A 21,724-nucleotide genomic window follows, 5' to 3' on the forward strand; every position below is an offset into this window, starting at 1 on the left:
CACACATCAAACTTCAAATTAGGCACAGAGGTCGTCATATTGGCCTATAACTCTGGGCATACATCTTTATTACATTCTATGGATCCCTAAGTTAGTCAGATGACAATAGGATGTAGAATAAGTCATAATAATACAATACATGTTATACAAATACAAGTCATACTATTATATAAATGTCACAAATACAAACAAAGGGTTCACATAAAGTAGAGATAAGTTACAAATAAACCCACCCATTCATATTTACTGCCACAAACAACTAATTATTGCACATTACCAACAGCTTTCATTTTACAACAGGAAATTTTTGACCAAAATGCTCTCAAGACCTCTGGAAAATATGGTACATTTCATGATTAATATACAGAAACACATGTACAATGCAGAAAACATGTTTCATGGTGGACAGGGGGGTGGGAAGGAAGGGCCATCACAAACTGAACCAAAATCCACACCAAATCTAAATGAGAAATTGAATGAACTCAAAATTAAATTATTCTAATCCAACCTAATGTAAGAACATTTTTATCTTTAACACATGGTGATATAAGGCAACCTCCACTTCAGAAGTCAATTAATTAAAAATGAAACTTAAAAAAATTTAAAGGGAGCCATATATGGTAAAATTTTTACAACTGAACTGAAATGCACAGACAAATCTGTGAAATGTGTAGAATAAAATTAGATTTGATAAGAGATTTTAAGCCAGACACTTGTACAAAGCTGAGTAGAAATCTTAGCATGTGTGCGCCCCTTAAAGGGCTATTACACATCAACAATGTAAACTATCCTTCCATGTTTTTTTAGACAGATATATTCATAACTGTACGGGCAAGTCTCAGCCAGCATTTCTTGGGTAAGTAAGACACACAATAAACAAAACTACACTGAAGAGAAGTAGATTCATTGCAGCTTAGATTAGGTTACTCATCTTCTGTCATGAATTAAAAATTACTGGAATAACAAATTGCATTTTGTTTTGTTGAGTCATGGTTACAAATTTGAGTTTGAGACCTCTACAGCAACATTTCATTTTCTTTCTGCTGATCAAGTGGAGATAATTTTCTGAAAACTAACATCTAGAAAGCTTTTCAAAGAGGGTAAATTTACACAACACATCACACAGAATCAATGGCACTGTGCATACACTGTGAATCCTTAGCTTTTGTTGCAGATAAGACCAATTGGAAATGGTAGAATTCCATGCATGTTCTCAAGGAGTACAATATAACATACAGATCTACATTAATAACAATGTTTTAATCCCATGAACCTGTGGACATCATGCTACAAACCAACACACCAACCCTGATGACGATTTAATATTTATTACACACTGAGTGTAGAAGCATTTACATTTGTATGTACACATAGTGAATAAGTTGCTATTTGTTCCAAATAATTTAAACACTTAAATTTGCATGTTACAGACACATGTTCAAATGCTATAAGCAAATGGATCCTAAAACAGTATTTACTCAGTGTCCATTTAAATGGGAGCCATTGATAATGACAGATGTTCTGCTATTTTCACCACTGGCACTGGTGCTGTTCCCTCGGTAACCATCAGGGTTCATAGTTTGCCACCGCCAGAAGTCTTCGCCTACAACAGTCATAGTTTCATGGGGCACTGTTTAAAATCTGAATTCATTGTCAATTACATAAATAAATTATATAAGCAGAAGTAAATGAGCAGTTTGTCATACACAAGAAATTCTGTAATACATACGAGTCAGCTAGAGATGTTGGAAAAGGGGGATGATGGGCTGTACATGCAGCTAGGATGAAGAAGTCAAGGGATGCAGAATTCTTGGAAAGAAAGAGGCCAACTGAATGACCACATGGAGAAGGTTGTGGGAGAAAAACATCAAGATTACTCCTAGGAATAAATTATGATGGCAGGTGGATTCACAGCATGCAGCTTGCAAGTTCTGCTACAAAAATATTAGCTGTTACAAGGCATACTGTGCTGAGATTACAGGTACCAAACTGTTCCAAGTAATGCTTCCTTCCTTACATATTAAATATATTAATTAAGACACATCAAATTGTGCAGAAAGGGATCGTCAAAAGCACTGGAACATTCCTGAGAAAATTGACATTAAAGATAACTGCACAAATATGTTGTGGTAGCACAAACACCCAAATGACAAAAATAACACAAAATCCCCTCTAGGGATACCAGATGGATAGAGTGGAATCAGCACAACATAATAATAATTTGTTATTTCTTTTAAATCATAACTTTCAGAATCTACAGACATTTATTTCCAGGATGGAGATATTTTACAGCAAGTCTGAAATATGTCTGATGAAAAGACCCAGAAAAAATTATTTGAATTTCCTTCCTGTAATTATAAATACCACGTTAAACATATTTTAATGCCTTATCTTCAAAATATTTAACACACGTTTTACTTCATTTGAGAAGTTTTACTTTAAATATTTTCCATACAGTTTCCAACATACTGTTATAGCTATTGTAGAACAATGTATCCAATGAATCTCCTTGCAGGATAGTCAGTTCCACTGTATGCAGAACTGGGAAAAAGCAGACATTAATACTTTCACTGAGAAAGTAATTTTCATTGACATATTTAACATTCATATAATGTACACAGTTCATACTACTTGAGGGCCCTGTTACAGACTGCAGTGTTATTTGTGCAGAACTTATCTGTGAAGGAATGATGTAAGTACAGTTCTACACTAAGCAGTAACATCGCCTATCCCAACGTGCTGCTTCCACTTACACATTTGTTCCAAAGTGTACTTGGATTTCCAGCCTAGTTCACGCTCAGCGAGAGACGTGTTGGCATACATGGAAACAATATCCCCGGTGCGTCGATCTTGTATCTCAAAAGGTACCATGGTCTTTGTTACTGCTTCAAATGTTCGGAGTAGTTGGAGGACTGATACACCTTCCCCTGTCCCCAAGTTGTAGGTCTGCAATGAAAACACTTACACATGGTCTTTATGTGATATTTGGGCTGCCATTCCAGTTCAGTGAGGGCTCGACCTGCATCACAAACCAGACTGTCAACATCACCAACTCGTCTGGGACCCAAAGTGTATGGGATGGACTCCCCACTCACTTCTTCAAACTCTCGGATGAGTTGCAATACGGAAAGTCCCGCTCCCAAACCAAGATTATAAACCTATGTAAACATAGTTTTGTCTTGTAACGTTGCTCAAAACCAAAACAAACTCTTACATGAATTTATTCATTTGATCAGTAGCAGCAGTTTCTGTTGATTATAAATTAACCTTTTGGTGTGCAATATTGTTTTACTGCTTTCCTAAAATAATATAAATGTAGGTAAAAAACTGAACTCACTATGTGTGTCAAGTATATATATGTACAAAAATTAGAAAATTACCAACACATCTACCAAATATTCAGTGTTATATTTACAGAACACTTTTTTACAATAGTATAAGTGTTTAAAACTGAGAAACATCAACATAAATGTCAAAATAAGAGATTTTCAACAGCATGGCAGCCATGCACCATATAACTTCAAACTCTTCACACCAGATGGAAACACAATGCATACCAACAATAATGAATTTCCATAGCTCAGAGATTAAAGGTGAATATTACCACAAAAGGGGAAGGATTTTCTCTGACATGAATTAAATTAAAATTTCACAGTATATGATAATGCACAAGCATTTGAGTGAAGTCAAATGTCACAGCAATACAGTCTGACAGAGAACAAATGTGGACTGCAATTTTTGAATATTACAAGTAACAGAAGTGAATTAACATTTCACATTAAATACCAAAGTCCTATCTAACATTACTGGAACCTCAGCTCAAAAATATAGTTATAAATTCTGGATTAAGTGTGTTGTAGATCTACAAAGAGGCAGAACAGCCCAATATGACTCAGTACCTGCTGTGTATTTTACATTGCATGTGAAATGAGGGAACAAGAATCAGTACACTTGAATAGAAACACATTTCACATGAGGAATTTGTAAATAATGGATTGAATAATTTAATATTACTTTAGAAGACAGGAAATATGAGAGTTAAGTTCATACCCAACGGCAACTCACTTCATGTTATTATCCTTACTACTGGATACTGGGACGACCAGTTTTTCAAGTGCCTGAGCACTGCAGGTCCCAACTATTCATTGGCTTGATCTAGAGACATTTTGGTAGGACTCCTTGGACGAGTATCCTTACTAACAAAGGCAAAGTCCAAACTTAGGAAAAAAAATACAGGTTTTGAGCCACTTTCCGTGAAGTCCTGAAGAGTATGTTTTCTTTTTCTCCCTATATGCTTTCAAACCTAGTAGTTTACACAATTCAGAAATTCTGAAGTGACATCTATGCAGAACTCAATAACAGTGACATGATGATTCATGCTCATAGATTCAAAATCTGTATGTACTTTCAAGCAGGCTTAAGCAGCTTTAGAATAAATTGAAGACAGACATGCCAATACTGCTCATTAAGGGGGAAAATCAGCATTCAATAATGCATTCTTTGCACTAAACAAAATGTCTTATCATATGCAAAATATTTTGATGAAGTAAAATATTAATCTCATTATTGTCAAAATCTCTCATCATAAATGTGTTTTTTTGTGTGGGGAATATTAAAGAGTGAAATTTAGTAGTTTATTTTTGTGTTTAATGCCAATTCTAATATAATTTAGTCATTCATTATTAGTAACCCATTCTAATGGAAACAAATCTTTGATTTAAAAAGATTTTACCACAAGTTTATACATTTGATGTTGGCTCAATATTAGTTTTAAAAATATTGCACCCCCTTAATAGAAAAAATATGAAAATTTGGCATTGAAATTGCAGCTAATCTGTTGGAAGTAGAAATCTCAACATCCACAGAAGTTATCCCTCCTACACTACTAATTCAGGACAAACTTCCTTATGCCAGCCCTCCCCATCATCACTTGCAGAAATCACCACTTCTGAATCTGCATTTTGAATTTTCACACTTCCCACTGACCTCTCCTCTCACGGTGACTACAGCTCTGATGTTCTCAAATCTGTCTTGTTTGTTTACTATACAACAACAAGGATATTAAATCCTCTGAAATATGTTTGCATGCAGCTGTTTCTCTCAAACCAAACATACCAGCTGATCTACCTACCTTTAATCGAAGATGTTCTTTCTTAAGTTTATTCAGAGCTGCCACATGTCCTGATGCCAAATCCATTATGTGAATGTAGTCTCGTACACCTATAAAATGTATTAGCAATTATGCCATAAAACTTCAGCATGAGGCAATGATCATGATGTTTGAAGATCTGTATGCAATCTGCAAACTACGACCACTGTCTGGCAAAATAAAAAAGTTTTTCCTTATGCTGGTCTGAAGGAGATGATGAAATACATAGGAAAAATGCCACCTTCTCTTGCTGACTAGCTTTGGGAACAGTAGACTTGTACCCACAATAAAAGGCAACAATTTTCTGTAAAAATATGAAGGAGTGCTTTCAGAAACTTTTCTCAAATGCTTTTTGAATGTTCATGCCCCTACATGGCTATATGCACTGCAATGCTAGAATCCCACACCGTCTCCGAATAGTGCATCAGTTGGTGTACAGTTCTTAAAGTCACTGAACTGAAACTTTGGAAGCAGCTGTCATGAAAAAAAATTGCTGCAAAAAATGATCATGTCATGACCATTCATTCAATAAGCAGACTGAACAGACTTCCTAACATGTAATTACAGTTGTACAGTAACCAATATTATTATACCATTGGAATTTTAATGGTTTTACAGTCACTTTTGTGGTGGTTAATTCAGGTAATCCATTTCACAAGCTCTTACACACGTTATGGACTAGAGTTCACACACATGCCATATAAGTAGTATTATTCATACACACTCCACACAGGTTAATTCAGGCATTCCATACAAATGGTTCAAGTCAAAATATAAAACACAAGCACTGTTTATCATATATACCAACCTGTTCCATCCACAGTATCATAATCTCCTCCAAAGATGGTGAGGCTGGGTCTGCTACCGATAGCAACCTGAGCCATGTACGGCATCAAGTTTGTGAATGCCTTTGTGGGATCCTCGCCTATCAAGCCAGATGGATGAGCCCCAACAGGGTTGAAGTACCTCAAGCAGATGATGTTCCAATTCTTAAAAATGAAGCACCACATCCTGAGCCATGTGTACACAATGAATCAGTCACACATTTTAAGTACCATTTAACTACATTTACTTGACTCCTGTATTTCTTTGGTGCTCAGTAAGATGATCTCTCAGACCTCATAAAGCAGCAAATGGTAATCTGCTGTAAGTGACATGATCTAAATAATTTCAACTCCGTGCAGAAGTGAAACTGAGCACAAGATTGGGCTAAGTTTGTTGAGAACTTAGCATGAAAGCAGTATATGCAAGAGTCATTTCCATATAAGAGAAGTCTTCACACATGTTGAACCCACTGCAAAAGTGGTGCAAGTCTAGAAACAATCTGCATGAGTCCACACTGAGTTCCTGAATAAACTCCATTTCTTGGAGTGTACCTGAGTAATTATACGTGAACAGAGTGCTCAAAAAAAAAAAAAAAAACACAATCCCAGGAGTGTCAGAATAATACCATTTGAATGGAGTCTGTGGTGTGTGTCTGTATAATGCCATGTACTTTGCATGTGTGTACATCTCCAAGTAATATGAAGTTGTCCACAAGGAAGAGCATAAATAAAACTATATTATGGCTTTGGAATGTTTGTGATGTCCTGCCTGTAGGGGTCTATAGGAAAGGTCATGTTGTATTGGGAAAGTTTTACAACAGGCATTAATACACAGAGATTATCTTTACTTTCTCAGCTGCAGAAATGTCCTTCAGCATTTCCTCAATGAAGAATTTTGTACGCCCATACACATTAGTGACATTGCCTGTATGATGCTCCTCTGTTATGGGAAGGACTTCTGGATTGCCATAGACTGTGCATGAACTGGAGAACACTAGATTGTAGCAGCCATGAGTTTTCATCACCTGCAGGATGAAGCATTAAAAGAATCCATCAGTATAATGTTTCATAGGAAAGCAAATATTCAAGCTCTATATATTATGAGATGGCATCCTGCTCCTGCAAAAACTGTCAGTGTTAGAAGCAAATATGAAATCCCTTTCATAATACCATTAAGTGCCTGCAGTGAATTTTGTTGAGTCTCCAAAACATCTTTAAATCCCTTTGCCCTCAGCTCCAGTTTTGTCCAACAAAATAAGAAGAAGCTTAAGGAGCAACTACGTTGTTCTTGGCCATGAACCATTTGACTAGTGGGGCAGTAGAAGTGCAGAAACACTCATGATGAATAAACCATTTCTCAGAATTTTTTCTTGTAGATGCCACGGCACATTTGTGTAACACTGTACAAGAAACTTTATATATTTGGTGATTATGAAAGTGCTTACAGATTTTTGTATTTTGCATATATTCCCAGGCTTCTTAAGCCTTTTTTTGTTTTTGTTGGTTTCAAATAAGTGTCACTGGTGGACAGGCCACAGCCAACCACACAAATAGTTGTATATGATGCCAAATCACATATGAGTAGTTGCCAAACAGGTCAGACTATTAATTGACTTTGAAATGTTCAAACTTATTCTATGTAAGAATAGACATGGGCTTGCAATAGTTCTGTACACAATCAGAGATTTAAAAATGAATAAAAACTGAAGACAATGCTGCCCTTGAGCCTGAGTAATATGAACATAGTATACAGCCAGTGTCTTACCTCCAACAAGTTGATGGTCCCCACAATGTTATTCTTGTAGTACAGAAGAGGAACTTGCATCGACTCCCCCACAGCTTTCATTGCCGCAAAATGAATAACACAATCAATCTTGTGCTGAAATAATTATCACATATATATGAATAAGAACACGTAGTTTTGGATGGGTACAAAATATGACCTCTTTTTGTATGACATAACATAAATTACAAAAAATATTAAAAATAAATGACCTGAGAGATACATCACTGGATATTATACAAAGTCAAAGTCTTGTTAGAATACTTGATTCAGAGACTGAGACTGAAAAACTATGGAGGACAAGGGAGAACAGTGCTGAAATGGTGATGTGAAATCAACTGGATCAGAAATGGGTTACAGTGTTTTGTTTCCAGGGAGTTAGTTAGAACGAGAAGATATGAAATGAGCTTTCAGGTTCTCCCAGTAATGAGTATGAAGTTGTGCCATATTGTGTGTAATATACTGACTGATGTTTCAGAGGAACATTCTGTCTCCATCATCAGGATGGAAAGCCATCTTCAAGAAGACACTTATCTCTGACAAAGCAAAGTTTTCAGACCGTGGCACTGGACTTTAATTTTCTTTTTAGAAACATATGTCTGTAGCCAGTTTGATCATATCCTCCCATGATAACTTACTTCAATGAATATCTTTTCAAGGTGTGGTTTGTCAAGAAGGTCACACTGATAAAATGTGACAGTTTTTCCGGTGATAGATTCCACTCGCTTCAAGCTCGGTGCCTCCCCACATTCACCATTCACAGAGTTGGCAAAGTTATCAACAGCTATGACACTGTATCCTGCATCCAGCAGCTCCACAATGCAGTGACTGCCAATGTATCCTGCACCCCCAGTCACAAACACTGTGCTCCAGCTTGACATGATGCTACCTGCAACATGGCAACAATGCTTTCTTCTGCTGCTTTACATGTTACTTTATGACAGCAAATGTTGAAGACAATGTGGACCAACAGAAAGTAAATAATGCAAGAATGGAAAGAATACACAGAGAGAAGATTTATAATTTGTAACCTTCACCTAGTATTGTCAGTGATAAAATCAAGATGTATAAAGTAAGTCGGTATGACATGTAGCATGCAAGGGTTGATCTACACACAAAATTTAGTACAAAATCCTCAAAAAGGAGACTACTCAGGAGATCTTTCGTCAGATGTCTTGATGATGATAATAATAATCACTCAGAAAATATTTGGCCAACATCCCGGGCGAACACGACATCAGGGAACTGCGGAAGACGGCCATTTTGGGATCTTCATAAATCATCCGAAAGACGTTATAATAAAATAAAATTATATAACACATGTAGCATTCGCTAAAAACAATATGTATTCTGGAAATATCTGCTGCACTATGTACCTTAGGGACAAGGTCTATCTCGGGTACATGAAAGTACATACCCCATAAAGTGGTGAATAGATGGGATAATAATAATAATAGAATTAATCTGAAAGAAGTGAGTTCTTAACTGGCTCAGGATACAGTGATGAAATCCCACATGCTGTAACAGCAAATACTTCAATAATAAATTGGAAAAAAGGGGGAAGCAGTCTAAATTATTCAAAGGCCTCACTTCCAAAATGTAAATACTGAGAAAAAACATTACATATTCAGAACAAATAACATGGATTAAGATTTGGACCAGATACTTCCTAACTGCATATGTGATGTGAGTGATAATTAAAACATTCAGCAGATCTTGTAACTAACACCACAGGGCAAAGACGTTCTTGAAAAGCTGATAGTTCCTCAGCTGGTAAAGAAATCCCCCACCATTCATAAACCAGAAGGTTCAATTCTGTGTTTAGAAGAGATGCCAGTGGTCCTTATCTTGAGCCAAAGTAACGCCAATCCATTCCCTCCCACCCTAGTTCCCAAAGATCCATTTTAATATTATCCTCTAATCTGTACCTAGATCCTATGAGTGCTGTCTTTCCTTCAGGTTTCCAAATAAAATTCTGTACAGAGATCTCACCTCCTCCATGCCTCACCCATTTAATTATTTTAATATTTGGTGAAGAGCACAAATTATGGAGTTCCTCAAAAACCGTTTTATCAGCTTACTCAGTATAGTGGCTGGCTACGAACTGGACGACCGGGGTTCGATCCCCGACAGCGGCATAGGACTTTTCCTCCAACCTCTACGTCCAGACCAGCCCTACGGCCCACCCAGCCTCCTAACCAATGGGTACTGGGGGTAAAACATGACCGGGATGTGACGCCAACCACTCACCCCCACCTAAAATGAGTTAGAGCTGTACCTTCTCTCCCCCCCAGGCGCCTACATGGCGGGAGTATAGTGGGACAGATTTAGTTTTATCCAGAACACATTCAGCAGGGGGCTGAAAAATAAGACAGATACATTACGTATAACTGTACCCAAAAAATGGATAAACATGTACAGGCAGCCAAACGTTTGCTGACTTTGTAACTCACAGAACACCCTAAGGATACCTACCACGTAACAACGATGTGCTTGTCAGTTCCAGGGTTTATGAAATTTGTTTTCTCAGTCAATGATATTAGCATGGATCGAGTTTCCACGTTTCAGATACTGCCTTTGCCTCCATCATCACAGATCGGCGTGATAAGCTTCAAACCGTATCTCAACAAATTTGAAAAACATGCAAGACAGAACTACAGAACACATATCTTACCATTTCTAAAATGAGTCATTACTTATGAATCTTAAAAAAATTGTGTAAGACATCAATCGATTAGTCCACTGTTTACTGCAAGAGAAATGGCTGATGACGTGCCTAATTCCCTGGATTCAGGAGGAACCTTACATCATAAACCTCCACACGTATTTTAGAAAGGAGGATTTAAGAGTTTCACTGCGGTGTCTGAAAATTGAAGTCTTCTTGGCTTTTGGGCCGTGTAATCTGGTAGATTTCCACCAACGTTTCAGAGGTCATACTGCCTCCGTCATCAGGGCGATGTCATAACAGTTACATGTCTGCCAGTACTGCATGTTTCAGACAATACATGGGTTACACACAGAAAGGCTTAACTTACATTGTTTAATTTTACAACGAAATTTAAAATCTGGAATACCAGGCAACTGGGACTCCTGCACACAGTCAGGTGCTATTCCAGAATGTTACCTGCTCCCCCAAATTTAGGGTTTTCATAGCAAATTTCCCAATTCCTTAAACTGCATTAATATGTTTCTGGTAAAAATTACAATCAAAAACATTTGTTGCACATTCTCCGCGGTGTCTTTACATTCTATCGGGAGCACTGCCCTTGCTTCCGACGAATGACCTTGACAGTCCTACGGACTCTATTAATCTGTTGGGGATGGGCCAGGCTTCTTTCTGTTGGAAGTCCAATTTCCCTCACAGTTCTACCCATGACTATCAGAGAAAACAAATATTTGTATTCCAATTGTCACTTAGGTGAAAAGAGATCGCGCAATCTGTGGCTCACACACTCAACAAATTCTTTACGCAATTCATTCGGTCTGGCAACTAGGAGATGACGCGGTTGCTTTTTCATTTGTTGTGCTAATATTAAAAATGAAGCAATGAAGGACTACCTTTTACCCATTAACACACATCATGGAGACACTCTCAAGGGCACCTCAGTGTAGCAGGGAAGTAATGTCATGCTGCGGACGTCAACAAATTAGAAAGTGCGCACACAGTAACCTTCCTCTTACTACACACAAACGCGCGCGCTTACCTTCTCGCTGAAATTACAGCACGTCCAAACAATCTGTAAGCTGGAGCCGTACTAGTACACAAGAATCCTGGAAAGAGGTGTCGTGTCTTCTTGCTCCCACTCCAGCACATCAACAGGCAATGTTGCCAAACCGCATGTCCGTTTTAACAAAGCCAATGGAACAGCACCCAGGACACCACTTCAGATTCATATAAGTGCGCTTCACGTTCTGACGACCCGGTGGCGTAAGTTGAAAATGCGGGCCACCTCCCTTCTTCCACCCAAGTAAATACAAGCCCCAATGGTTTCCACTGGTTGTTTGAGCAGCAAAATGAAAATTACGATGTGCCGGTTATGTAGCTCAAATCGAAACAATAAAGTCATACAGAATTTTAACCTGGAAACCGATGGGAAAAAGCCTGTTTGAAAGACCGATGAGATTAAGATACCTTAGGGAAACAATTGTGGGGATGGGAGGTGGATGGAACTGACCCAGGATCATTACCAACAGCCTAATATTCTTGAACCTTTGGGTTGTACCACAGAACATTATTACTGTAATCATTAAAACTGTCTAGAGACCAACTGTAACAACCTGTTAGTTCTCAGGTGTCCGAAAATCCAACTGTATTTTCACTCCCTTAAAGAAAGGATGTCCGAAAACAATCACTTCTTGCATCCCTGAGTTTAACCATTGAAAAACTGTTTGTTTACGTTGACAAGAGGCGAATTTACTGCAAAAGAAATATTTCATGACAAAGAGAGTGAAACTGATCATGTATTTATATATGGTTTCTATTACTGATGCAAGACTGTCAAATCTGTTATCTTCATCCACAGAAACCAAGTCCTGGATTCACAATGTTTCATTTCAGTCTTGCTCTTGAATCACTTTGATGGTTCTCTGTGATATTAATACAAGTTTCTTTCCTATTTTAGGTAGAATTTCAATTAAAGCTATCATTTACCAAAACATCCTTATCTTCAGTTGGTATATGCACAATTAAAATAATATCACACCATCGACCACAAATAATTAAGTATGAAAGCCTATCTTTTATATTCTACTTTTTTAACTGCCTGCTGAAGATCTCTTTTCACTAAAAAAAACTGTTCCCAGGCAGTAGTCTTTATTCCCTTTTCCATGGTGCAATATGTAGTTCCCCTTTGTTAGTATTCCATCGTCAAGCAACCTAACCTCCTGCAATATCTAAACTATACTTCCCTACCTCCATAGCCCCTGTTCTATACAGGATGAGTCAGAAGTATGTTTACAAACTTTGTGTGCGTGTTCCAGGATCAAATATAAGAAAAAATGTTCCTATGAACATGGGGTTGCAAATGTTTTATTATCGAAACAATAGCCAAAAATAAGTTTCAATTAATTTACTTTATATCAAAGTGAATCCAGCTTCCAGCAAAGATTTTCAATTAACGTTTGGGCAGGAATTGTTGGCGACATGCTTATTGGTCCACACATGCTTCCTTCGCATCTAAGAGGACCTTCATATCGATGATTCTTAAGAAGACACTTGCCACGTCTCCTTGAAGATGTACCATTGAATACTAGAAGACAAATGTGGTTTATGCATGACAGAGCCCCAGCACACTTCTCCCATCACGTCAGATATCATCTCAATGAACAGTACCCTCGGCGATGGATTGGGCGTGGTGGCCCAGTAGCATGGCCACCGAGGTCACCGGACCTGACTCCAATGGACTTTTATCTGTGGGGTCACTTGAAGTCCGTCGTTTATGCAATGATGACCTATGGGAACGTGTGCAGAATGCATGTCAGATGATTCAAGGAAACCCTCGTGTGTACGAACAAATTCGTCAATCTTGTGTACATTGTGCTCATGTGGAGAATGGAGGAACAACCTTTGAGCATCTGTTATAAAGAAACATCTCTGTCCTTATACTTGGCAGTAAAGGCATACATTGAATATTATTTTTGGCTATTATTTCGAAAATGAAACATTTGCGACCTCATGTTCAAAGGAACATTTTTTTCTTATTTTTGATCCTGGAACACACACATGAAGTTTGTAAACATACTTCTGACTCACCCTGTATAGGCTCTTCACATTCCACATCCCAATTATCAGGTCCTTTAAACATCACCTGGGTCGTAAATCCATACCATCTGTCCTAATCTGAGGCTTTAGTATTGTGTAACATAAAACATTTTTACGGTGAAGGGTTGTTAGCCCTACGACCAACCCACAAGCTGGAGGATCACCCCTTATCGGCTGTCCGTGACTGCTTATTAAATATATCCACAGCTAACCTACATAACTGGAAGCTGTTCTTCCATCCACAATCTGAGGATGTGCCATGCCATGGTGACAGGGACCCACCTAACATGGACACAGCACACATTACTGTTCTAAATTAAAGAAATAAATATTTAAGTTATGCAAAGCACACAGGGTCAAATAATTTCAGCATTTCTGTTGCATACTGTACTCACGAATCCAGTGGTTCACATTCCTCAATGACTCCTGACTTGCACCATCCATTTCCTATGAAACCCTCATACATGTTTGGCAACAGCATAAGTGTTCTACAGGAAAGGAAGAAAGGAGGAATATAAATAGCATGTCTGTCCAAACAAAAGACAATCATGCATTTTGCACTTATAAAATACACTAAAATTTAGAATATTCAACAATCTTCAATTATGTTTCTCAGCAATTCAGCTTATTCTAAAATAACAAAATTAAGTCAAGGCACTAAGAGACTTGGGAATACAAGAAACAGCAATGATACCATTTGCAGCCACAGATGCATAAGGAGCCAACAGATTGCAGGTAGTGGAAGTTGAAATCTGTTGTCTGTTCTGCAAATGTATGTAGCCTGGAACCGAGTGATCAGTGCCCAGTTGGTCCTAGCAAACTTAACACACCATGATCACACTGTATTAAATGAAAATATTACTCAAAAGTACAGAGAATTAATGTATTTCATTTGGACACACAAAGCATCTTGAAGTAGCTGTTCAAATTAATTTTAAATGTTTTTAATGGAAGAGAGTTTCTGTCTCACCCACAAGTATATACAATGAAACTGAGGCCTGCTGCTATGGACATGTTGCTATAACTGTCATTACAACAACTCTGTGTTATGGGAGTAGGAACTACCACTAAGGTAAGTGCACAAATATTCAGTACAACATCCAGCAGAACTGATAAACAATTAATAACAGATCTCTTACAGCATTATCAAAGAAATGGGAAATAAAACATTGAAGGAGCTCTGATAAGATCCTTCAGCCCAAATGAACAACAAAATATCAATAGTGATGTTACACTTTGATTAGAATGTAAACAGTGATGACCTGAAGGAAGTAAACTATATACACATGGTTCATACTAAAATAAAAGCATCAAAAAAGTAATTATTTCCTTAGCTCCCAACTTCAAGACATTCAAGACTCTGTGAACGTACCAATTAGGCACCAAGATTCTTCAACAGCACCCAGTTTTGCATTTTATTACTCATAATGCCACAATAGTTAAACTGCAGTTCAAGTCTTTCAATCAGTAAATATGCCACATCATGTTAAATCACATGACTGCCCAATGACATAAGAATTAAATTGTAACATTTCCATAATGTTTGTCATACAAATGATACTCATGGCATCAGCATACTTTACTATACTACAGACATATTTCAGTACTACTGGGCTATCATTAGTCACATACACATTAATCACACTTGTTACATTTCTTTAGCTATTTGTTTAAAGTGCCTAATTTTGTTAATATTGTCTTTGTTTTTTTATACTTGTCACAAACTGCCACGCAACCAAGTTCTTTCTTCTTGGGGTAGGTCAGAAACCTACAGAATCCAATGATTCTTCTTTTATAAACAAGTCATACAAAAAATATGTAACTTTAAGAACCATGTGCAATCCTTCCATTATTCAGCATATCTTAACACCTACTACTGACAGAAACAAGGAAAGATAATACTACATCTTTAACGATGCTATATTTCTCTGTACAGATTATGCACAACAAAATTGAAAGAAAAATTAAAATATGAGAAGAACCTCTTGCTTCAGAAATGACACTACATTTTGAATTCAACTAATAGTCAGAAAGAAAACACTTTCAATGAAAAAATAGGTTTCAAAAAGCATCTGCATGAAAAAATGTGAAACAGAAAATGCATGACATTTAAAATCAAACAACCCTAGTTTAGAGTTCTCAGTTTGTATCCACGCCAGCACATGCAAATTGAGAAACTCTTACACAACTAAATACTGCTACCATAAATAAAAATAATAATAATGGTGATGATAATGATTATGGTGGTGGTGATGATAGAAACATAGTTAAAATAAATATCAAACTTCTCCTTAGAAAGTTATCTACTTTTGCATCCCTGAAGGACAAATATTTATTCAAATTCATGGCTATAATCTCTCAAATGCATAAAGATTAATTCATCACCAGCCTCAGAGTATTATTACATCACAGTAGTGCACACTCTGCCCATAATGTGTAACCATATTAGAAAACCCTATTCCTATCAAAATTAAGATGTACATTTTTTATAAATATGTCACAATCCACGTTATAAAAAAATTACAAATAGATTGAGCACATATATACATCCCCCCCCCACAAAACCAGTCCATAAGCAGGATATATACAAACCCTATGTGATCATCACACTGGGCAGCATCTGCTGCAGACAATCACTGGTTCCTAATAACTCCTCATCAGCAGAAAGGAGGATGTCAGACTCAGAGTCATCAAGCTTCTCCTTCTTGATTTTCCGGTACCGAACTTTGACCCTCTGCATGAGACTTGGGTCAGATGGCCGACCTCTCCGAGTGCTCCGCCTCATGAGGAAGTTATCAGTGACCCAGAACATGAGTGCCTGGCATGGAAAAGTGCCGTTTGTTCAGTAAAATACTATATTTAGATGCATAGATTCACTATGTGTGAAAATAACACTAGTGTGGAAAGGCCAACAAGACACAGCATGGTTTCATGTAGAACTTTATGGAAGGCAGTCCACCAATCTGTTTCCCAGTATACTGCTTTCTTTTCACAGAGTAAATCTAAAAAGAATATATGTTTTCATTCATTGTTACTTACTGCTTCAGTTCTTTTTAGTAACATATTTCAGTGCACATGACATTAGATTTTCCAGGCTGTGATACAACTAAATATCTGATCAAGTTATCAAGATCATCACACTGAATATCAAACAATATGCACCAGCTGGGTGACCAAGATCTTACACATGTGGTGATATACAAAGGAAAATCTATGTATAAATTCAATGTTCCCTAAAACTGGACACACCTGAGGTCATAGGATTCCCAGTACTTATGCTATAATTACAATATGGACAGCTTTCTCAACTTAAATATCTCCACTATTCTATCTCTGATGAACAACATTCTTGTGATTGTTAAGTGGTGCACCACTGGAGAAAATAACAACACAAAACTGATATATGCCTACAGGTAGCAACTAGAGATGTATGAAACTCTGACTTAAATTCTGATTCAAATTTATAACTTACTCCTTGCAGAAATGAGAAACCATACCTCCAAGAACACAAACCAGGCCCTTACCAGTCTACCCACAAATTAACTTTAAATTTGACAGCCACTTTCCCAAAGTGAGTTCAAAGAGCTAAAATAAAATACAATAAAATTACACACGTCACACAAAATCATTAGCCTTTCTGCTTTCTATTCAGTGTTCAGAAGGTCCCAGGTTTGAAACTTGGTCCAAATATTGGCTAACTTGACTGTGGCAATCAATGTTTTCCTCAGTTCCTCCAGGGAAATGCTTGGATGGTGCTTCAAATCAGCCACAGTTGCTTTCTTTCTTTTTGTACTTTAATCCACTTTAAAAAAATTACTATATTTCGAAGGAAGGACCTTCCTTTGCCTACAGATAAAAAAGGGTAGTCTAAGAAAAGGGAACAGCTTGTACTACTGGATCCAACAGAATAAGTGTATCCCTCTTGTTACCTGAAGATAAAACAGATCCATCTGTTGACACATGGTAATTTTTCTAAGATCCTAAAGACTTTTTAAAAAAACAGATGATGGATGAGTCCAAAACAAAGAAAGAAATAATATAAAACCATCACCAAAGATATTCAGAGAACAATTCCTACAATCTGATGCTGCATAAATTACAGAGAGTAAGAAAGAGCTGTTACAAAACTGTCCAACATTATGACACATTCATTCAATAAATTCTAGTAACAATACTTGGCCAAAGAGCAGAGCTATGATAAGTACAGCAGGTGGTATACCACAGCAAGAAGCGTGAGACAGTAAACAGGTCTACACTGTCAGTGTAAACACTCACATTAATAAAGAATGGAATGATGAGCATCACCATGACAACTTCAACCTTCGGATTTGTGATAGGTGAGAGGATGAAGTCTCGGACATCATCCCAGAAATCCAACTGGATAAGCAGCATGATACACATCTTCACGATAACCATAAGCAACATATAAAGGCAACACTGTGCCAGCCACGCATTCACTGATGGTGGCTTGCCTGTTAACACATAAAGATTATACTTCAGGAAGGTACAAGACTGAAATCTTCAACATGTAAACATGGTATTTAAAGTACTGATATACTGACCATATTCACCAAAACTGATTGCTTCCCACCGCTTCACTTTGGACAGGTACTGCGATATCTGAATTCCCACATAGATGATCCCAAGACCAATGGATGAATCTAACAAGAAGTTTATTATATACCTAAAAACAAAACAAAGAACTATTTATGGGACATATTCAAAGTTTGCTGTGTGAACATCATGAAAACACAAGCTAAACTTGAACTGTACATAACTCCTTAGTACAGGACTGACATATTTAACTGTCTAAGAAACTCCATTTGCTATGGTAACTGTCAGAATAAAATCCCATATCCTGAGGGAAGTAAGGTCAGCCCACACTTTTATTAGACTCTACTTTTATAAAGTCCATGTAAATATTATACATTGCCCAAGTTTCTTCATTTCAGTTATTCAAACTAAAATTTTGTAATTCTCATTTTAAACATGCACACTACACATCCTCCCAACAGCAATCAGTGTATTTAACAAATCCACCATACTAACTGATAAATTACTTTCTTCCAGTGCCCTATTACTTACCATACATCCCAACATGTTTCTCAACTCTATGTTTTTAAATATCTCCAAATTATGTGAAAGACCAAGTTCTGTACCAATACATAAGACAATATATAGCATAAGCTTTATGTTTTTATAAAATAAACAAGAAGAGCTTTAATGCATAGTTTTTAAGCTTAAATATGCCACACCTTTTACTGTAACAAATAAATTAAATGCAGCCAAATATACTAATATTTTACTACTTTCAAAACAACACATTCTTTTAAACAAAAACCATTCTGTTGCACAAACAAAGTTATATGACTTTCAGCACTGTCTTTTATCTAAATTTATTTTAGTAAACAATTAAAAAAGAGAACTTACCATGTACATGGGTCTCCCTGAAATTTGGTGGCCAAATAAACATTGGCCAAGTGAATGACTAATGCCCCCATCCCTTGTTTGGATGTATCATAGAACCATATTAACCATGGCCGACGTTCATATCGGGGTTCACAGAACCTCTTCACTGTAAGACAATGAAGATGCCACATACTTCACAATATAACCCACTTACCATGATCTGCCTTGAAGGACAGACAAATACCCTAATCTATAGGCTGTCAGAATCAAAAGTGTCAGCACAAATTTATTTTACCTGATATTTTATAAAGTACAAAGTAAACATATACTACACCATTATTCTAAAATGTGCCTCTTACCATTTTACATTTTATTTGGAACTTGCAACATTTATAATCAACCCTAAAACTAATGCACTTGCAGTTCTTTCTATGTGAGACATAATTAATGGCAAGACTTTCACAATGTATTTTTAAATGAACTAAACGTGATGAAATATGCCATCCACCGTCATCCTTCATAATTTGTATGTCAGGATAAAAACTACCTGCACCTTTTACATAAAATGAAATTTAGTGTAGTCAATGTGACAAAAGTTTTATTTGTAAAGTCTCACAAATTACTTAGTTATAGTTGGCATGCTTAAATTAAGCAAGTCAGCCCAAAAGATTTCATATCTAATTCATTCTTCAACAGCCAGTTTAACAAAGGCCTCATCTATAAACATGTACATTAAAATATACAGACATACTAAATATTTTGAACAACTTTGGAGTTTGCACCAATATTTAGGTTTACTGCAAATGTTTCAGAATGCTAAATTGTGGAATGCAATTATATTGTTTCAAGGTTCAAACATGTGAAGCAGGAGCTCTAATTACTGCACTCCACATTAATTTAAATGTGGATGAGCATTATTACTGATGTATGCCAATGTCACACTTACAGTACACAGTGTACATTGTGAAACAAAACAAAAGTTTGGATGCTAGGTTACTGATATAACAGTTCAGGTAGGGATTAAGCAGAAAGTTAATGTATTGTCATGCACAGTTCAAACATAATTGGGTCATACACCGGAGTATGATATGTGGCCACATTCAATGCATAAACACCAAAACACAATCCAGCATTACAATACTTGAAAGGAGATATCAAAATGGCAATGATAAGTATATCAGCCCTCCTACTTCCTGAGATCTTCATACTAATCTGTCCTTTTGAACACATTCACTCAACAGTCATTCGGTTTGTAACTTACAAATCAGGCAAGTAAATGCTAGAGCAGCCAACAGAACTTGAAGAAACCATCCAAACACATCAGTAATGTTACACTGCAGGCCACTATGTGTTGTTCCTCCAATTACTGAAGTATTCATTTAAACGGGATACAGAAATCTCACTTCAGAATGGCAATAAACATCTCTCACACCCTGAAAAATAATTTCGGAATTGCATTTGCGCATTAATGTTGCAAAAACATTCGTGAACTTCAATTCCATACGACACACCATATCTCACTATGATCTTAAGCCTGTTCCATGTTTATCGTTATATCATTAAAATGGGTTAAAATAACAAGAGATTTTCCTTTATCTAAGGAAGGCCTTAACGTCAACCCAAATGTCTTCGCAGGCTTCTCTCACTAATACTTCAAACTACAGTTAACAGCAGTGCCTTTCCTGTACCAACTTAAGCCACTATTAGATGTTGAGAATTGACCAGATTTACGGACGTCAAAATCAGAGGTAATAATACGTAGCGCCCGAATTATTCTAATATATATCCCTGTCGATAGAAGCAAAATAAATTCTAAATTCATACGACACAACTACTAAAGAAACGAGATCTTGCGCCCTCAGGGCGGTGATGATAGAATGCAATTTATTTACATTCCAGAGAATCTTCATAGGTTTAAGCCAAGGATGTAGAACAGGTCATAGCACAAATACATGTATCTAAAACATCTATTATGGTCTTCAGGGTTGTGACACCATGTGGTTTCCTAGATGGCAACAAGTTTTGGAGGAATATATCGCCTGTACCTTTAAGACAAATTTTTTTTCATACAAGGCATATATTTTATATAGTTCAAACGAATTCTTAAACAGCTACGTAACGCGTAAATTGCCCTTAAGGAGACAAATGAGCACTGGACGGGGAACATACCATTTACCACCAACTTTTGACGCTTACATCACCCTGGTGATGTGAGGCTGCACACACTTTGGAAAATTGGTAAACTTCTACCCGATAATGTACAATATCTCCAAGCTCATTTTCAAGCTGTGTATAACCATGTAGTGTGCAGTCTTGACTTCATGGCTCAGATTGGCCATTCATTCATACGTCAGTATGCTTACCAGCAGAAAATGTTGAGGCTCCATACAAAAACAGCTTTCAGCATGAACACAACAAAGTTCTATCTGGGCCTTGAGACTGGCAGAGGATTTAACTATTTCACAGCCCTCTAGGCAAATGCCAGGATACCTTAAATTAGGCTATGATTGCTTCCCTACATATTATTTCAAATTCACTTGAATCAGGCTGACTGCATTTCAGAATTGCGTCACAGTAACAAACTACATCAGCTGAGGCAAGGTTCTCTAGTGCTAATCACAAACACAATAGGATAATAAAAGTCCATGAGTTTTGACCCAGTGAATATTCACAAAGCAAAACCCAAGTAATGAATTTTCAGGCAGTATTAAGGGATGTGAGCAACAGCACTAAAAATTAAATCTTTACAAGATCTGGTACCCAACCAGCCTTTAACACTGCAATTTATATATGGGACA

The 21,724-nt window shown here is 36.9% G+C and overlaps 2 protein-coding genes across 9 annotated transcripts; both read right to left on the reverse strand.

The window, feature by feature from the left end:
* Positions 1 to 1,241: 1,241 nt before the first annotated feature.
* On the reverse strand, positions 1,242 to 11,262 carry LOC110839069 (UDP-glucose 4-epimerase). Its single transcript, XM_087358195.1, is given in 9 exon segments — positions 1,242 to 1,603; positions 2,754 to 2,960; positions 2,963 to 3,158; positions 5,132 to 5,220; positions 5,958 to 6,138; positions 6,822 to 6,998; positions 7,739 to 7,852; positions 8,395 to 8,645; positions 10,431 to 11,262. Coding segments are annotated over 9 exon segments (1,359 nt in total). The 5' UTR covers positions 10,450 to 11,262; the 3' UTR covers positions 1,242 to 1,478.
* A 198-nt stretch (positions 11,263 to 11,460) lies between these two features.
* Positions 11,461 to 21,308, reverse strand: LOC110839070 (store-operated calcium entry regulator STIMATE). 8 transcript variants are annotated; one of them, XR_015537684.1, is made up of 7 exons: positions 20,188 to 20,810; positions 18,948 to 19,092; positions 18,080 to 18,201; positions 17,793 to 17,989; positions 16,110 to 16,335; positions 13,913 to 14,005; positions 11,461 to 11,836 (listed from the first exon to the last, which is right to left on the reverse strand). XR_015537684.1 is itself a non-coding variant. In XM_022082898.2 (6 exons), the coding sequence occupies exons 2-6, from the start codon at positions 20,303 to 20,305 to the stop codon at positions 16,111 to 16,113; spliced, it is 807 nt and encodes a 268-aa protein (XP_021938590.1). In that variant the 5' UTR covers positions 20,306 to 20,359; positions 21,290 to 21,308; the 3' UTR covers positions 14,446 to 16,110. The 8 variants fall into 8 exon arrangements, 5 of the variants coding, with proteins under 5 accessions (XP_021938590.1, XP_021938589.1, XP_021938588.1 ...); XR_015537686.1 differs by lacking the exon at positions 11,461 to 11,836 and adding an exon at positions 12,035 to 12,173; XR_015537685.1 differs by lacking the exon at positions 11,461 to 11,836 and adding an exon at positions 12,770 to 13,207.
* Positions 21,309 to 21,724: the final 416 nt, after the last annotated feature.

Source organism: Zootermopsis nevadensis, unplaced genomic scaffold (genome assembly GCF_977971745.1).
Source record: "Zootermopsis nevadensis isolate Lab colony 2312 unplaced genomic scaffold, Znev_1.0 Znev_ptg000029l, whole genome shotgun sequence".
In the NCBI taxonomy this organism is placed as follows: domain Eukaryota; kingdom Metazoa; phylum Arthropoda; class Insecta; order Blattodea; family Termopsidae; genus Zootermopsis; species Zootermopsis nevadensis.